The following is a 17,474-nucleotide window of genomic DNA, read 5'->3' as shown; positions in this document are numbered from 1 at the left end:
CCCCCCCCCCCCCCCCCCCCGGCTCAGGCTGTATCTTGAGAACAAGCCAACAAGTCCTGGCAGGGATGACTTACTCCTGCCAAGGAGTCAGGGGCGCCCTTCTCAGGGTGCAGCATGAACACGAGGCTGTTTCATCAGAAAGCGTTTTGTGGCAACATGGTTCAGCCCTCTGGGGCTCTGCTCTGCTCCCAGAATCAGCGGTGTGCCTGCCATCTGCCGAGGGGCTTTCCTTGGGGTCCCCGCACAGCTTGCACCGCCTCCTGTCATTGTCACCTTACAGCCCTGGATGTGACTCTCACGGCCGATGCACACAGTTGAGGAATGCTCTCTGGTTGTCCATCCTGGGACATCCCCTAGAAGAATTCAGTAAGGCTGAAGGCCAGGAGAAAGGCTATGAGGTTTTCTTGCTGCTGAAGATGTCTTAGCTGCTCTTAAAAAAATCAGTGCAGTTGAACTTGCGCGGTTTATGTTGGCTCACTTCTGTCTCCTGTTGGCACTTCTCCCAGATACCAGCTGAGCTAAAGAACAAACAGAAATAAGCAATATTCTGCAGCAAAAATATCTGGTTTCCTCTCCCTTCTCCTGGCCAGCTGGGGTGCACTCGGCCTTCAGGGCCCTTGCTTCGCCCTCCATGCCTCGGTCCTGCTCGCTTTGTCCAGGGCGCCTTGAGATGGGGTGGCTTCTTCTTAGGGTCAGTTCGGAGGAATCTCTACCCACCTTCCGACACAGCTCTCCTCTCGTTCTTCTCTTACCCTAAAATACGTAGGGCATCCTTCTTTCATTCTTGCATGCAGCCTTAGAAGTGTCTTCAGGCTCATTAAGGAAGCGAGGGCTCAGAGCTGTGGGTGAAAAGCCGAGTTGGAGGCAGGAGAGGAGCTCTGTGGTGGATTCTGACTACGGCCATTTTGTTTCACTACATCTCAGGGAGTTCATGTTCAGAGTTACAGCGTTGGGTTTTTTTCTTTGTTTTGGGGGGGGGTTTGTTTTGTTTTTAAGAGAGAGAGAAAGAGAGTGTGAGTGGGGTGAGAACAGAGAGGGAAAGAATCTCAAGCAGACTCCACGCTGAGCTTGGAGCCCGAGGTGGGGCTCGATCTCACGACCCCGAGATCATGACCTGAGCCAAAACCAAGGGGCAGACGCTCAACCGACTGTGCCTCCCAGGCGCCCCCAGGGTTAACAGTGTTATTGAGGTGAGATTGACATGCTCTAAGATGCACCCATTTTAAGCAAAAACAATTCAATGAGTTCTAGTACATTCACAGAGCTAGCTGCACGACGATCACCGTACTCCGATTTTAAAACATGTCCATGATCCCCAAAGTTCCCTGACACCCAGGTGCAGTCAGTCCCCATTTCCACCCCTGATTCTTGGTAAGCACTACAGAACTTACTTTCTGTCTCTGTGCATTCGGCTGTTCTGGGAATTTCCTGTTGATGGAATCATACCATACGAGGTCTTTTGGGTCTGGCTCCCATCACTGAGCACCCTGTTTTGGGGGCTCACCCATGTTATAGCAGGTGCTCGTACTTTGTTTTATTGTTAAGCAGTCTGTTGGGTAAATATACCATATACTGTTTACTTCTTCTCTTAAATGTTACCTTTCTGGGACATTTGATGGTCACATAATTACCATGCACATATACACGTGTGTGTGAGTACGTGACAAGCAGAGTGAGTAATTTATGTACTGCTTTAAAAATGGATTTTTTGAATCTTACCCACATTGCAGTTAAAAATTGTATTAAATGTACAAAGTTTTTAAAATATTTCTTTTCTGGTTTTTAGTTCCGAAGAACATACTCTCAGCGATCGATCCGGCCATTGCTAATCTAAAACCTTCTTTGAAGCAGAAAGATGATGAATATGGTAATTTCTATGGCTTACTACCAGCATTCCTCTTTAAGTAAAGGTCAACAGCCCCATGTGACCGTAGTCGGGTGCACACTGGTTGGAATGAAAGGGGATGTCTGGAGGTGAGCTGGAGTTACCAGCTCTGATAATGGCAGCGTTGTCACGATCGGTGGCAAATGGTGGCCAACATTTTGTTTTGTTTTACAAATTATAAGTGGACTAAATCCTCCTTCCATTCCCCTCTTATTTCTTAAATGAAGTATCACTTGGAAAAAGAGATCTGCTCTGAAACAAATTTGGGGTTCCTGGCTTCTATGATGAGCTTGTTGGAAAGAGGACCCCACCAGGAACCTGGATGGACCAGACCCAGGCGGGACCTGAGGGTCTCCAAACACATGCCACCTTTGCCCTTGGGTTTTCACTGGGCTGTTGTCAGTAGGAGGGGATGAACATTTTGGTTTTCTTATCACATCTAGAATGGAATTCAGACCCTTGGGGCTCCTGATGGAAACTGCAAAGTTTCTGAAGAGCACCTAAGCTATTACACTTTGTGTGTTGAAAGTTTGTTTTGTATTATTTTTATTACATTTGTGAGGTCTTTTGCCCCTAATTAAGTAAAGCATGCTCGATGTGGAAAACAGGAAAGCAGCAAGAAATAGAACTCACCCCTCGTCTCAAAGCTCAGAGATAACTATCGTTAATGTTCTGTTCCCCCCATACCTGCTCTCTGCTGGGCTCTGCATCTCCCAGCCCCACTGCTGTTTCTAACAGGGCTCCCCCCAGACACCATGCATATCCTGGTCCCCCAGCAGTGGAGGCCCGAGAGCTCTGTGCCACCCTTCTTTGGACCTGTCTGACATCCCCTGGGGTCCCCAGAGCTCTCAGGCTGCCCATCGAGAGCTCCCTAAGCTCTCTCGCAGCAGTGTAACCAGGCATCGGAAACCAGACCTGCCCTGCATTTTGCTGTCATTTCCAAAAAATCGCCCCACACAATCTCCCTGCATAATCTCCCTCCCTTCTTATCTATGGTCAACAGCTCAGACAGCAGCTCTGTGGTTAGGTAAGCTGTTATTAAGCCTCCCATGTATGCCACTGCCTTTCGGATGGGAAAATCCGTTTGTTCCCTTGTGTAGTGGGGTGGACAAGTACCACCTGAAGTTGGAACCAGCACAGGTTAGAATTTCTAAATCCCTCTTACCACTTAGTATTTTCAGACACTATTTACTAAATGCTCTTCCTGGCTTAGTCTTCTGTAATTCAGTCAGAGGCCCACTTATTTGATTTCTATGACTTTTTATTTATTATGGCAGTCCTGGGCTGGGAGCAGAAGGCATACTGTGAACAGCTGTGATTAATCGGTTTTGCCTTTTTTTATGAAACAGGTATAAACTTTGACCCAAGGGAACCAAGGGTTCTGAGGAAAGACGGAGTTATTGTTAGCAACTCTCTGGCAGCATTTGCTTACATTAGAGGTAGGTCAATGAATCGAAGCTTCCTAGAATGCTAACGGCTTTGCTGAGTTCTCACTAACGGGTGCCATGTTTAATTACAACACCGAGCTGCAGAGAAATGACTTTAAGTTTGCCTCAGCACCTGCAGTTTTGCTAAGATCTGAAAACACAGAGCCTTGGACTCAGGCATAGTTCCAGCTGGGCTACCCACAAGAGAACCACACGGGGAGGAGGCAAACAGACGAAGTCATGCCGTTCAGAAGTTGGGCTCCATGAGTATTTTCTGCTTTGAAAAGAAGGAACCCAAGGAATGCATGTTCCGCAGCTCTAAAATTTGGGAAGGGCAGAGGATTATTGAATCCCACCCTTGGCTGGAAGAAAATTGAGCTAAAGGATCACCTAGTAAACAGAACGGGTCATGCCCTGTGAAGGAGGAGCCCCTTCCTGAGTCATCCATGTTACTTCTCACAGTTGCCAAGTTCTCCCTGATAATCTTTCCCTCAGCCCTCCCCACCTGGCAGAGCCGAAACTCTCATCGGTGAGGGGTGGTGCCTGCCATCTTTCCTTACCTTCTGTCTGCTCACCTTAGTGTCGACTATATTTTGAAATGTCGTCTCTGCAAGGTTTGGCCATGCCCACCTGACTCTGTTCAGGGAGGCCACAACCTCTGAGGCGTTCGGTAAAATTCATGTTAATATACTGCATTACGGCGTTACTGTTCGAGGCCTGCTGGGGCTGGGGCTCTTTCCAGTAAGCCTTCCTCAGAGGAAATAAAGGAGGAAGGGAGCAGCCCAAAGCAGGAGACAGAAGGACAGTCTTGGGACACCTCTTCTGTTCCATCGTCTTCCTGCGTCCATAGTCCTGAGTGTTTGTTGTGTAGTCGTTGGTTTCCTCTGAGAATCTTCTCTCTTCAAACCACCCTCCCACTTCCACTTTTTGCTCTTCCTAATAACATTTATGAGGTCTTTCCATCCCTTATGCATAAAAGTAGAATGTGCTTGAAGTGGAAAACACAGGAAAGCACCAAGAAATAGAACCCGCCCCTCGTCTCAAAGCTTAAACACAACTATTGTTAATGTTCTGTTCTTCCGTTCCCCTGCTCTCTGCCAGGCTCTGCATCTCCCAGCACCACTGCTCTTTCTAACAGGGCCCCCCTCGGACCCCATGCATATCCTGGTCCCCCAGCAGTGGAGGCCCAAGAGCTCTGTGCCACCCTTGTCAGAATTAAGAGATGTAAGGATTTTTATTGTCAAAAATATCCCCATATTTTCAAAGTCCCTGGAGGAAAGGCATCATGATGACCCTTCATGGAATAATGATTAACCAGAAGTAATGATGACTTTGCTCACTGAGCTGTGGCCATGCTGGGCCCCGTCAGTTCCTCTCCACAACTGGGTTGGTCAGCTCCAGTCGCCATGACAAGACACTGTAGGCTGGCAGCTTCAACAGCAGAAATTCATTTTCTCACAGTTCTGGAGGCTGGAAGTCCAAGGTCAAGGTATTGGCAGAGTCAGTTTCTGGTGAGAGTTCTCTTCTTGGCTTGTAGATGGCTGCCTTCTCACATGAGATGGAATGCAGGGGGAGGGAGAGAGAGAGAGAAAGAGAGAGATTGAGGGAGGAAGGGAGGGAGAGAAAGAGGGAGGGAGGGAAGGAGGGAGGGAGGAAAAGAGAGTAAGGGGGGAGAGAGAAAGAGAATGCTCTCTGGTATCCCTTCTTATAAAGGCACTGATCCTGTTGGATCAGGGCCCCACACTTAATGACCCCATTTAACCTTAATTACCTCCTTATAGGCCCTCTCTCCAAATATGTAGGGGTTAAGCCTTCAACACATGAGAGTTGTCTGATCCCCCATTCTGCACACAGGGAAGCTAAGGGTCGGAGGAGTTGAGCCATTTGCCTGAGGCCACAGCATGGACATCAGCTGGGCTATGATCAGACTCAACAGATATAAGACCTCTGCTCTGGTTTCTCCGAGCAGGAAGGATGCCCTCCAGGATCCTGAAGAATGGGTGTCATCTGAATTCTTCCCTTCCATCCTTGTCTATCCTTTTGCACGCGCATCACTCCCAGAAATCATATGAGGCATTTACCCATTAGCACCCATCTCTCTGCTAGACATTAAGCATCTTAAGGACCGATGTCTGTTCTCTTATTGTCATGCCCAAGGGCCCAGGATGGGCTGGCACAGGATACATGCCCAGTTAGTACTTAGCAAATGAGCAGACGATGAGTCTCTGCATGGTGTCGTGAGCTTTCATTCACCTAATTATCGCCGCGTATTTGCTATTTACATGTAGGCAATTTTAAAGAAATGTAAGGATGTTGTGGCGTTTATTTGGTTTTATTGAGGGTTGTTTAGGCACATCCATTCCCAAAAGGCACAGGGAGGAGGAGGCCTGTCTGAGGGAGAAGCCAGTGGCAGGAGCAGCTGGAGCTGAGAGTGAGCGGGGCAGCTTCTGGAAAAATCCACTCCATACTCAGTAGATGGGGTGAATCCAAAAGGACTTTTCCCCAGGTCAGGCTGCAAGTGGCTTTGACACAGTGGCACAGTCACATACACACAGGGGACAAGTCGACTCGTCCAACCAAGGGGTTTGTCCAAGGATGTTGGAACACAGGGTTGGCAGAACGGGCGTGAGAATGTCCAGAGGTCCCTGAAGAACGGTTTCTCTTTTGTCCATGTAAGTGGTCTATGAACCTGTTCCCAACAGTGAGGCATCGTTTTAGGCGTGTTTGAACATGACTCTTATCCTAACCGTGTAGCTCTTCCTCATTCTAGAATCTAGGTCATGGGTTTGAAGAAGCCCATAGAAAAATTCTGAAATTAGAGAAACAGAAAGGGGTGTGTCTGTGTGTGTGTGTGTGTGTGTGTGTGTGTGTGCGTTGGAGGTTTTAGGAAGGCAGTTTACTAGCTGGCTTAGCCGTCGGACCCCAGCAGACTTTGCCTAAGGAGCCTTCTTTGGACAGTCTTGCCCAGAACCTGACTCTCGCTCTACCTCATTAGTGTTTCACTGACATCTGCCGGCAGGCGGGCCTTTGCTGTCCAATATTTCTGTCACTCACCTCTCCTTCTGTCTTCAGCCCTCTGGGGGAGCTTGCTGGGGACTGTCCGGGGGCACAGGACACCTGGGGTAACTGGGGTCGCTGGGGTCACGGGTCAGAAAGCAGAGCTTCTCCTGAGATGCAGAGGCCTCGTTGTTTTCTCTGAAAGGAATTCTAGGCAACCAGACAAACCCACGTGGAAACAGAAGTATAATAACACATTCCAAAGTCAGGGTTACACGATCCCCTGTCAGCGAGGACGATTGCAAATCAGCACCGCCTTGTCACATAGGTGTGGATTCTGATGTGTTCCCACGGTCTCTAATCTTTGGGTCCGTGACAGAAAGTGCTTATCGTGTCCGTAAGTGCTGTCAGGCAGGGCCCAGTCTCCTTCGTGCTTTCACCCCACAGTAGCAGGGCCCCAGGAGGTGGAACCCTGGCCCCTGGCCTCTCCGTGTCTTATTTGGACACAGTAAGCTGAACCTGGAGCTTGTGTTGGCTCCAGACCAGAGATCTAAGGGTCAAGGGGCCTTAAAGGCCACAGGCCATCATTGTGAGATTTCTGCGGGCTTACGACGGCTGATGAAATGAAAGTCGTTCACAGAAGCTGGTGACGGGCCAGCAGAGGCTGACTGAGAACAATCGCATAGTGTGCGGATTCTCCGTTGTTTTTTTGTAAGTTTTATTTATTTATTTGTCCGAGAGAGAGAGCACAAGCAGGAGGAGTGTCAGGCAGAGGGAGAAGCAGGCTCTCCGCTGAGCAGGGAGCCCCATGCTGGACTCGATCTCAGGACCCTGGGATCATGACTTGAGCCCAAGGCAGACGCTTAACTGACTGAGCCACCCAGGTGCCCCATGTGCAGATACTGTTTAACTGCACGGAGACGATGCCTCTATCTTTCTGGAATACGTAATAGGAAAGGGGTCAGAAAAGCCTAAAGTGGTCCAATTGATTCTTCCAGAATGTGCCACATCTTCCAGATGTGCCCTCAGAATCAAGTGGGTGGGGGGGGCTTTGGAGACAGCCCTGGCCCAAGCTCGGGGTCCCAGCCACGCAGTGGCTTTGGAAAAGTGACGCGGCTGCCTCAGGAGGGGTCAGGTGCCTCACCTCCGGGTTCCATCTAACTAACACCTGGTGATTCTGTGACCTCAAACTAGTCAGTCAGATGACTAGGCAGCCTTGCTGCAATGGGCTTCGCCAAGAGTTGCCATGTGCTCCTTCTTCGATCACCGGATCTCAGTGGTGTAGACGCGGCCTAGAGAGCCATCACTTGGCAGGAGGCATACCTGGGCCAGCAGGCTCCTAGCATCTGATCCGTGAGAAGCTCTCCATGCAATAGACACCAGACCCTCCCGGCCCCGCAGCAGAGGGAGAGAGGAAGAAAGCTAACTAAGATTGTAGAATCCCCGCCCACAGGGGCCCAAGCCTCGGGCTTTAGATCCGCAGCCCGTCCCCCCCTGCGCTGAGCAGGTGTTTGTGTAATCCCTGCTCTGCTCTGGGCGCTGGGGGTGTGGTGAAGAACCAGCCCGCAGGGCCCCTGCTTTCGTGGAACTCTCATTCTACGGGATAAGAAAGGAGAAAACATGCTCAGTGATTGAGTGACATTCAAGAAGACCTAATGACGGGGGGACCTGGCCCAACCTGGGGGTGGGGGCACAGGGGTCTAGATGAAGGAGGAACAAAGAACATTCCAGGCAGAAAGAACAGCATGTGCAAAAGTGCCAGGGGGGGAGGCTCCCATGAGGAATGGAGAGACACCGGTGTGGCCAGAAAACAGAAATTGAGGGATGAATGAATGAGTGTTGAGAGTTGAACTTAAGGAGGGTAGCAGGGGCTGGGTCCGAGCAAGCTTCATAGGCTGGGGTCAGGTTCTAGTTCTGGCTTGGCTGAAAGAGGCCTGCAGTCCTCCGGCAGGGGCTTCCCTTCCTGGCTCAGCCTGAGCCTCTGTATGAGGGGTCAGCCCCCCGTGGCCCTCGGGCCAGTTTCGTCCATCAAGTTTTATTAGAACGCAGCACACCTGCAGGGCCGGGGCTGCTTTTGTGCTAAAGGGCTGGGTTGAGTCGTTGCAACACACACACTGCGTGGCCCACAAAGCCTAAGAATCTCACTATCTGGCCCCTTACAGAGAAAGCCCACCAACTCCTGGTCTGTATTTTGAGAGAGTTCGCTGTATCATTATTTCCCAAAGAGGCAGTGCTAACCCCTCAAGGGTACATAGCTAAAAAATGGAGAGAGTAATAGTCTTCTGGGCAGGGTTAGCGTGAGGATTAAGCCTATTAAAGATTTAGACAAGAATATGTGGTACAAAGTAGCATCTTTTCTTTTTATATTATTTTTATACAACCATTTGGATGTCGGGAAAACTACCAGAACTTTTATTTGTGTTTATTTTTTAATCTAAAGAAATGAAGCTTTGCTAACATCTACTGTATTAGTACTTGCATTCATGTATGTGTGTATATATACTTCATATATAAATTAATTTTTCATAGTTTACTCCTCATAGCTAACAGTTTATTGAGCATTTACTGTGTCAGCGAACGTTCCAAGAGTGTCACGGGAATTAACTGTATACCAGGAAGGTGCTGTTAGCCCCATTTTACAGGTGGGGAAACTGAAGCACAGAGTGGATATGTAACTTGCCAAAAATCACACAGCGAATGAGTAGCAGATCAGAGTTTGCATTCAGGGGGTCCAGCTTCTGAGTCTCCCTGCTTTGTGTCCTCTCACGTACATACCTGTATTGACTATATATGCTCAAAACCCTTTTTTGTCCTTAACCAATGAGAGTACAGGATCAGTTAGGTGAGGACGGTCTCAAAGACACTGTCCAGGACTGGCATTCTGCGTTAGCTGCCGGTTTCGGCAGACCGCTGCTTCTGTGGGACTTTGGATTGGTGAAGGCTGACAGCACTTCCCAGCTCCTGACTTGTCCTTTCCCCCACAGCCCACCCAGAGAGAGCAGCGCTGCTGTTCGTGTCCAGTGTCTGCATCGGGCTGGCACTCACATTGTGTGCCTTGGTCATCAGAGTGTCCTGCACCAAGGACTTCAGGGAGCTGCAGCTGGCGAGGGAGCACCTGGTGCCAGAAAGTGACAAGGCTGAGGAAGACAGCGAGGATGAAGAGGGGGAGGAGGACTCGTCTGACTCCGATTTTCCAGGAGAACTGTCTGGGTTTTGTAGGACTTCGTATCCCGTCTACAGTTCCATAGAGGCTGCAGAGCTGGCAGAAAGGATTGAGCGCAGGGAGCAAATCATCCAGGAAATATGGATGAACAGTGGTTTGGACACTTCACTCCCCAGAAATATGGGCCAGTTCTACTGAAAAAGAGCTGTACCTTCACATGATCACACTTTCTGAAGAAGGAAGGATCCACAATGCCCCTCTGGTTCTGTTTCACTTGTACCTTCTGTGAAGGAGTATTCGTCATGTCATCCAATACTGGTGAAGCCAGAAGCTATTAAAGGGACATTTCAAACTGTTTACAACACATTTTGAAATAAATTAGGACGGAAGTCTTTGTTTTCTGTATTTATTTAAATTCATTTTTATACATTAACATAGAGTGCACATTTACTGAGGGCTTATAATGACGGCACTGTTCTATAGCTGCTTTTCATGTATTAAGCCGTTTAATCCCCACAACAGCTTCATGAGATAGTGCTATCCACCCCATTTTACAGATGAGTAAACAGGAGGTCCCCTACATCCATAAAAAAATTATACTGATATGCAGACAGCAAGCTTGAATCCAGCCACTATGTGTTCGCGGGCGGTGGATTTTAATCTCTATCATTATTTGTTTAGAACGCGGTCAGCAAAGTTTTTCTTTAAGGGCAAGATAATATTTTAGGCATTGTGGTTCATGCTGTGACTGCTCAACTCTGCCATTGTGGCTCACAGGTAGCCATCCATAGCCAATCCAGCATGAATGAACGTAGCTGTGTTTCAATAAAGCTTTATTTATAGACACGAATATTGAATTTGATTTCATTTTCACATGTCACATAGTATTCTTTGTTTTTTTTTATCAATCACTTTGAAATATAAAACCCTTCCTTAGCTCGAAAAAACAGGGAGCAGGCATTTGCCTGATTTTGTAGATAAGTTATGGTCCATAAGGCCTAAAACATTTACTCGCTTGCCCTTTAGAGAAAAAGTTTGCCAAATCCTGATTTAGAATTTAAAGCTGCAGAGCTTCTAGTGGTAAAAGTGATTAACCAGATCACTCAGCAATCCTTTGATCCAGTGGGGTTACCTATCAAACCATTGCAGGGGAGCAGGAAAAAAAAAGGTAAGGAAACAGATTCCTAATGAGAGAACTGGCGAGGGGTTCCTTTGGACAGCTCCCCCTGGTGGACAGGAGGCTTATAGCTGTGGAGTAGAATAAGCTATTTTTTTCTTTTTTGTCCGGGTGGGACTCAGAGTATAAAAATGATGGTGTTATATCCATCTCATACGTTCGCTACGAACAGGCTCTCTGCCTTATCTTCTCCCAAAGGCCCCACCTCTAAATACCATCCCATTAGACATTAGGATTTGACATACGAGTTTGGGGAGGATACAAACATTTAGTCTACAGCAAAGGTGAAATTCCCATCAAGTAAAATTAACCATTTTAAAGTGCACCATCTGGTGGCATTTGGCACATTCATGATGCTGTGAAACCACCAACTCTTGTTTCAAAACAGTTTCAGCACCTGAAAATAAAACCCTCTACCCTAAGCAGTCACTCCTCATCCTTCCCTCCCTCCAGCCCCCCAGCAATCTGCCTTTTGTCTGAATTTGCCTATTCCGGCCTTTTGTGACTAGCTTCTTTCACTCAGCATCATGTCTTCAAGGTTTGTCCATGTCGTAGCGTGCGTCAGGGCTCTATGCCTTTAATGGCCGAATAATATTCCATTGCACGAAGAGACCACGTTCTGTTCATTCATTCCTCTGGTGGTGGACATCTGGGTCGTTTCCACTCTTGGCTGCTGTGGCTATGCTGCTATACACATCTGTGTGCCCTGTTTTAACAGCAGTAAGACTGCACACAAGTGGATGACCGCGGACTTGTTGAGAAATCCTATGGTTTCTGCTCAACAGAGGGAAGGGAGGGGGAAGGTGAGTCCGAGTGATATCCCCTCTCTTACCCCCTACTTCTGCTGATTTCAAAAAGAGCTTCCCTTACACTGACCCCCAAGAAGGTGGGAGGGTAGGGATTTTGGTCAAGAGAGGTATCCTATGGACAGGCTGGGATGGTTTGGGCAGAGGCTGAAATTCCTTGGGATTTCCAGATAACTGAGTCCCCTGTAATGTAGGGTCCTGGGAGAGGTTGACGGGGCTGGGAATGTCATGTCTTAAATCTGTTATTAGAGAGAAATCTGTTCTAGGTCATGGCAGAGAATGAAATGAACACATGGCCTCATTGTCTAACTTTTTCATGAGGATTTTGTTCTGATCAAAGAGAACCCTTGTCCTTTCATCTCCCTGAGCCCAGCAAGGAGCACTTGGTATTGTCCCAGCTTTTGGAGCAGCCTGTCCCCATTGTCTCCGTATCCAGCTTTCAAGCAGCACATCTTCTCTCACTCCCTGAACATAAATACCGTCCATCTGACGACTGTCTTCTTGGGGCTGTAGAGAACATGGCAGCTGACGGGTTTCACTTTACCAGTTGGAGAAAGAGTTTTGCTCACGTGGACCTCAGTCATAAAGCTTGTGTTGAGTGTCACAATGGGTTTTCCCTTATCTGAGTCTTCCCCAACTCCCAGCCCCCACACACGTGCACACTCCTCCCAGGACCCCTGAGGAGAGGCATCGGAGGACAGGCCTGCCAAAGCGAGGCCCAGTCTTCATCCTGTGCAAATGTAGTGAGCTGTTTATTTGCATTTTCTGGGCCTCACAGAAGAATGCCACGTTCTTCTCATGGACAGAGCCTGAAGGATCCTGCTGAGAATGTGTTTGGATGGGCACCGAGCCCAGGAGGAAGAGGACCAAACCAGACTTGGATGAAGGGTGGCTGATGAAGCGTGGTGACTGGAGGAAGCTCCAGATTGGAAGTCCACCCAGGGAGTGTGAGGCACACACGGCTGCTGTGCCTTGGCTTTGCGCATCTCTGGGCAACAGATATCCCTCTGTTTCCAAGCTGTGGGGTCCCGGAAGTCCCGTGACAAGAAGCCAGCACTCTGTGGGAGGTTTGCACATGTCACTACCTCCCTACAAACACCGACTCTCCAGCCATGAGCTGCCTGCTGGAAAATTCAGCCCTTCTGGATTCAGGGAGCTTGTTAGTGGGGCTCCTGGTACTTTGTGGATGCTGAGTATTCAGGGCCACTTCAGGGAGAAGCAGCACACACCCTGGCCCCAAGCAAGCACTGGGAAGCCCGGAAATCTGTCCCACTCCTGAGCCCACAAATGTGCAGTGCACAACGCTGTGCCCTGCCCAGATCCCTGCACCAGGCGGCACCTGCCCTGGCGGCTCGAGGGCGGCTGCAGGTGGCCCACGGCTGCCCTTTCCTGCAGAGAATTGGCCCTCATCATTTTTGTCTTAGTCCACTCAGGCTGCTGTAACAAAATGCCAGAGATGGGCAGCTTAGAAACCACAGAAAAGTCTTTCTCAGGTGCGGGAGGCTGGAGGTCCAGGCTCTGGGTGCCAGCATGGTGGGGTGAGGGCCCCCTTCCTGGCTCACAGCCAGCACCTTCTCACACGATGGATGGCACAGGGGAGCTCTCTGGAGGCTCTTTCCTAGGGCAGGAATACCATTTATGAGAGCTCTATCCTCATGGCCTAATCACCACCCAGAGGCCTCACCTCCTAATTCCATCATACCTGGGGGTAGGCTTTCCGCATATGAATGAGAGGGGACACGATCATTCTGGACGGAGCGATTTCTTACAAGAATTTCTCCTGAGAGCACGCCTTCAACAAATCACTCCTGCAAGAACCTCCATCTCAGGAAACTGACCCACCACCCAGGGGAGGCTCTGTGGACCTGGGGGCACACGTGGCCCCTGTTGGCCCCCACCGCGGGCATGGGGTCCCCCGCAGCCTTGGCGGGAGCCTGACCCAAAGGATCATCAGGGACCCTTCCCGCGATCAGGTGGTACCCGGAAAAGAGCCAGCGTCGTATCTGGTACGTCTTGGAAGGGGGTGCCGTGGGATCTCCCTCTCACTCTGCCCCTGGCCTTCTCTGTGGGTCCCCAGAGACCGGCTTCTGCTCCAGGTTACCTGGGGAACCAAGGTCTGAGGCTGAGTCCTCCCTGGCAGGCAGGGGAGCCGAGTGAGTGCTCCCGGCCACTCTCTCCCCAGGGCCGCAGCCCGTCCCCCCTCCCAGCAGCCCATGCTGCCTAGTGGGGACCTCCTGGAAAACACCAAGCTTTCACCCTGCTTCCCACCCTGACCCGGACACCGAAACACGGAGGCCAATCATAGCGGCCATGGCTTTGTCCCAGACTCAGAGGTCCCCTCCTGCCCTCTTGCCTCCAAGCTTCTACTCGGACTTGGTCTTAGTTTGATCTTGGGATGACCTGTCTGTGCCTCAGTTTCTTCATCCATAAAATGGGCATAATAACAACACCTCCTACCTAGTGGTGTTGAGGGTCATCATGCTTCTCATCCAGTAAGAACAACAGTAAAGGGAAGTTTCTATCATCAAGTACTCTTCCTCCTGAGCGCAGCGTCCAGCATGGCCAAGGCCGTGTCGCTTAGCACTGAGGGGGTCTGACAGAATTCAAGGGCAAAGTAAGAACACGCTGCTGAGGGAGAGGGCAAGGCAGCCGCCCTCAGCCCTGCCACTGAGAAGGCCATGTAGAGGATACAGTCATTCTATCTGCAGGACTCGGAGGGAAGTGTCCAGGCCAGACCTTCCTTGGATTCTTCGGCCAAGTGCACAGTGAAGGCTCCCACGCATGGACTTAAAAGGCCATGCCCGGTTCTGGCAGGGCAGTTACGAACCCGGAACTAGGGTCATTTGGTTTTAAGAAGCCCATTGTAAGCCTGACCACCAGTGCAGAGTTGGCCAAACTCCATCCCAAGACTGGACGGTAGCCTGGGAGATTAAATCCTAAATAAATACTCCAACTAAATGCCTTGTCGACTGGAAGCCATGCTGGTCTATAGTTGGAAATAAGGCAAGAAAGAGCCATGATAACATCAACCACATAAGGCAGAATTCAGGAAGCCAGCTAATAACCCGAGGTCACTGCATCCTTTTTAGGAATTTCAAATCACCAGGCACCTCCTGGGGGGGGGGTGCTGTGCTGGCTCCCCGGGGAATGAATGAGCCGGTATCAAATCGCAGATGTGGACCATCCAACGCAGCACTGTCCAGTGTGGGGCCACTGGCCACACGTGGTTATCTAAGTTTAAATTTGAATCAGTTGATGAAATATAAAAGTCAGCTTTTCAGTCACACCAGTCACATTGTCAAGTGCCCGGGAGCCACGTGGCCTGTGGCTACTGTCTTGGACAGGGTGGATGGTTCTGTCCGGCAATGCTGAGCTAGTGGGTCATTCAGACACATAGACGCAAGCCCAAATCACTTCAATGAATGGAGTGGGTATTTCCCTGGGCCTCACCGACCAGGGATGTCATCACAGATCAAAATCCCAAGTGCAGATATGTGGGCCCCGGGGACCACCTACCCCACCTCTGCTCACCTTCTGGGAGATCCCCCCACATGTCACTGGTCTCCAGTCTTGAGACCTCTGTTGCTCTGGTGTGCCTTGATGCACAAGTCCACAGCTGGAGCTCCAGCCCACCCTTTGTGAGCTCCCACCCACCAGAGAGCCATGGCCTTGGGAGCCCTGGCCACCTCCCCTGCCCTGGCCACTTATCCTGTGACAGCTGCTGCCACCAGCACTTCCTTTGGGCACCATGGATGCTACTAATTCCCCTTCCTTTGTTCCTTGGGAAGAATGGGTCTTACCTAGCAAAGCTGCCCCCCCCCCCAATCCAGGGCCTATCAGCACCACCAGGAACAGTCCAGAGAAATGTTAGGCCAGGCCTTTCACACCTGGGAGCCCTGTCTCCACTCCCCAGACATCCCTGCTGGGTCACCACTACTGAGCCCCCTTCCCTGCCTCCTCTTCCTCTTGCTTCAGTATCTCACACCTCCACTGAACCCAGGAGCAGAGCTGGCTCTTTCCTTTATCCTTTGGATGTCCTGACTTTTCAAGACAGGGTGTAAGAATGACAGTAAATGGTCAAAGCAGGTGGCCCAGGAGCAAAGAGGGGATGGTGGAGGCACTCAGCCTGGTCCTCAAGGAATGAGCAGAATTGTGAAAGGTGAGTCAGGGGTGGGAGGTGTAGAGATGAGCAGCAGTGATAGGCCAGGAGGCGGGAGGTGGAAGGGCATGTTTGGGAATAGGGAACAGCCAGAGTGGGGAGGTGTCATGGGAAAACAGGCTAATGTGCAGGACACCAGGGGGTGAGTCTGTGCTCCAGACCACAGGACCTGTTTGACACTTGGCGGTTAGGATAGCATCACCTTCTTTGGGCAGCATCCTTCCACCTCCCGGAGCAGATACGGGACTCTCCTACTCAGCCCACTCTCAGCCAGCAGGGCCTTGGCCTTCTGACTCTTGGCATTGTATTTGCTCCAGATTTTACTCGTAGTATCTTGGAAAATACCAAATGACAGCTTAATTCTGCTGGAGAAATGAAAATCAACACATTTACAAAGCTAGTCTAGTGACTGACTCACGTGGGTGCTTTAAGATGTAATTAATATCATCAAAGGCCCGACAAATTATTCTAGCAGAGCCCCTCTTCAAAGGTCCCCAATCTTTGCTTGAAGACCGCTCACAGCCTAATTGCATTTCAGAGTGGTCCAACAGAAAATCCAATTGGGAATTTATCTTGAGGTGAACACTCCGCCTTCCTGCTTTTTAAGCAAACTCTCTGGGATATCGTGAGCTCAGCCCACAGGACTCTGCAGAACAAAGAGAGGAAAGTTGGTCACTTCCTATTGGGGGTACGTATTCATTCCCCATATTTTCTCCGTTCCAACTCATGACTCCATGGATTGAATCCTTTCAAGAAAAGAAAAATAGACCTTGTCATTTCCTATTGTTTCAAAGACAGAATCCAGCCTGGGAAAGATTAAGGCAAGAGGAAGGGGGACTCGTGTCCAGATGACTAAACACCAATCTGACCTGGAAAATGCTCGATTAGTTTCTGAGGAAGGGAGGGAGCTGCAATTAGAGGCGTGTGTACAATCGTGACATTACGTCACTAAAAGAGAAAAAGGAAAGCGCTCCCAACTCGCTCACAATGAACTCGCCAGAGAATGTGTTACTAATCCGTGAAAAATGTGCAGACCCAGTGAGTCGCCTCCCAGCTCTGAGCTCCCGAACTTCCTTCCTTAGAACTTGACCTCTGGCTGGAAAGCCTCCGGACCCTGGGAGGGTGAGGTGTGTGCAGTCGTCGGAGGGGGAGTCTCGGGAACGAGCCAGGCTTGTCCCCACGGAGGTTCCTGTTACATCAGTCTTGCCTGCATCACTCAGTTCACACAAGAGCGAAGTTTCTTTTCTTATTGGAGATGTCTTGGGAAGAATTCCAGCTGTTCTGGGAGAAAAAGTAACGAAGACGCGTTGTGTCCTGTGTTCCACTGAAGTACATAGATTTCTACGCACGGACTTGAAAAATTCTTGAAGTCCTATTATTAAGCTAAAAGGGAAAATAATAAACAAAAAATACATATCGCATGATTCCGTTCATGTAAAAGGAAAAGACTCAAAATAAAACTGTTTTTCTATGTATGTATAGTAATCGATAGGTCTGTCCCTAATATTTGCAGGGTCTGAGAGAAGAAATCACATTCCATACAGCCAAGTATTAAAGTCGAGCCAAAGCAGAAAAGTTACATAAAATATGTAACTTCTTTTACCTTGACAAAATATACCTTTTTAAGAACCTCGAGGACTAGATTGACACTTACAATACTCAGACCCTTCAGCGTTCGGTGCAGTCATGTGGCTGCACCGTGTGGGGCGGGGTGGCGGGGGCTCAGCCGCCGGGCCCTGGCCCAGCTTTCTCTTCACACCCCACCCCTGTTCCTCTCTGTGAGGGGCCTCACACACTTACGTGTGCATCCCCCCATCCCCCCAAACAGCCACCAGCTCCTTGACATAGCATGGGACCAGC

General features: G+C 49.7%; 1 protein-coding gene across 7 annotated transcripts in view; it reads left to right on the top strand.

Moving 5' to 3' along the window:
* EVA1C (eva-1 homolog C) overlaps positions 1-9,864 on the top strand; it is a 70,705-nt gene extending 60,841 nt beyond the window's left edge. For 6 of the 7 annotated variants that reach the window (XM_040621027.1, XM_040621031.1, XM_040621029.1 and 3 more), the window contains 3 exons: positions 1,787-1,867; positions 3,235-3,324; positions 9,294-9,864. In XM_040621027.1, coding sequence (XP_040476961.1) covers positions 1,787-1,867; positions 3,235-3,324; positions 9,294-9,670 — 548 coding nt within the window. In that variant the 3' untranslated portion in view covers positions 9,671-9,864. The remainder of the gene's footprint in view (positions 1-1,786; positions 1,868-3,234; positions 3,325-9,293) is intronic. The other variant, XM_040621032.1, reaches the window with a different exon arrangement.
* The last annotated feature ends 7,610 nt before the right edge of the window (positions 9,865-17,474 follow it).

The sequence above is a fragment of the Ursus maritimus genome, unplaced genomic scaffold, assembly GCF_017311325.1.
Source record: "Ursus maritimus isolate PB19 unplaced genomic scaffold, ASM1731132v1 scaffold_4, whole genome shotgun sequence".
Taxonomy (NCBI): domain Eukaryota; kingdom Metazoa; phylum Chordata; class Mammalia; order Carnivora; family Ursidae; genus Ursus; species Ursus maritimus.
Note: the sequence above shows the minus strand (reverse complement) of the source record. Positions and strands in the feature narration are given on the sequence as shown.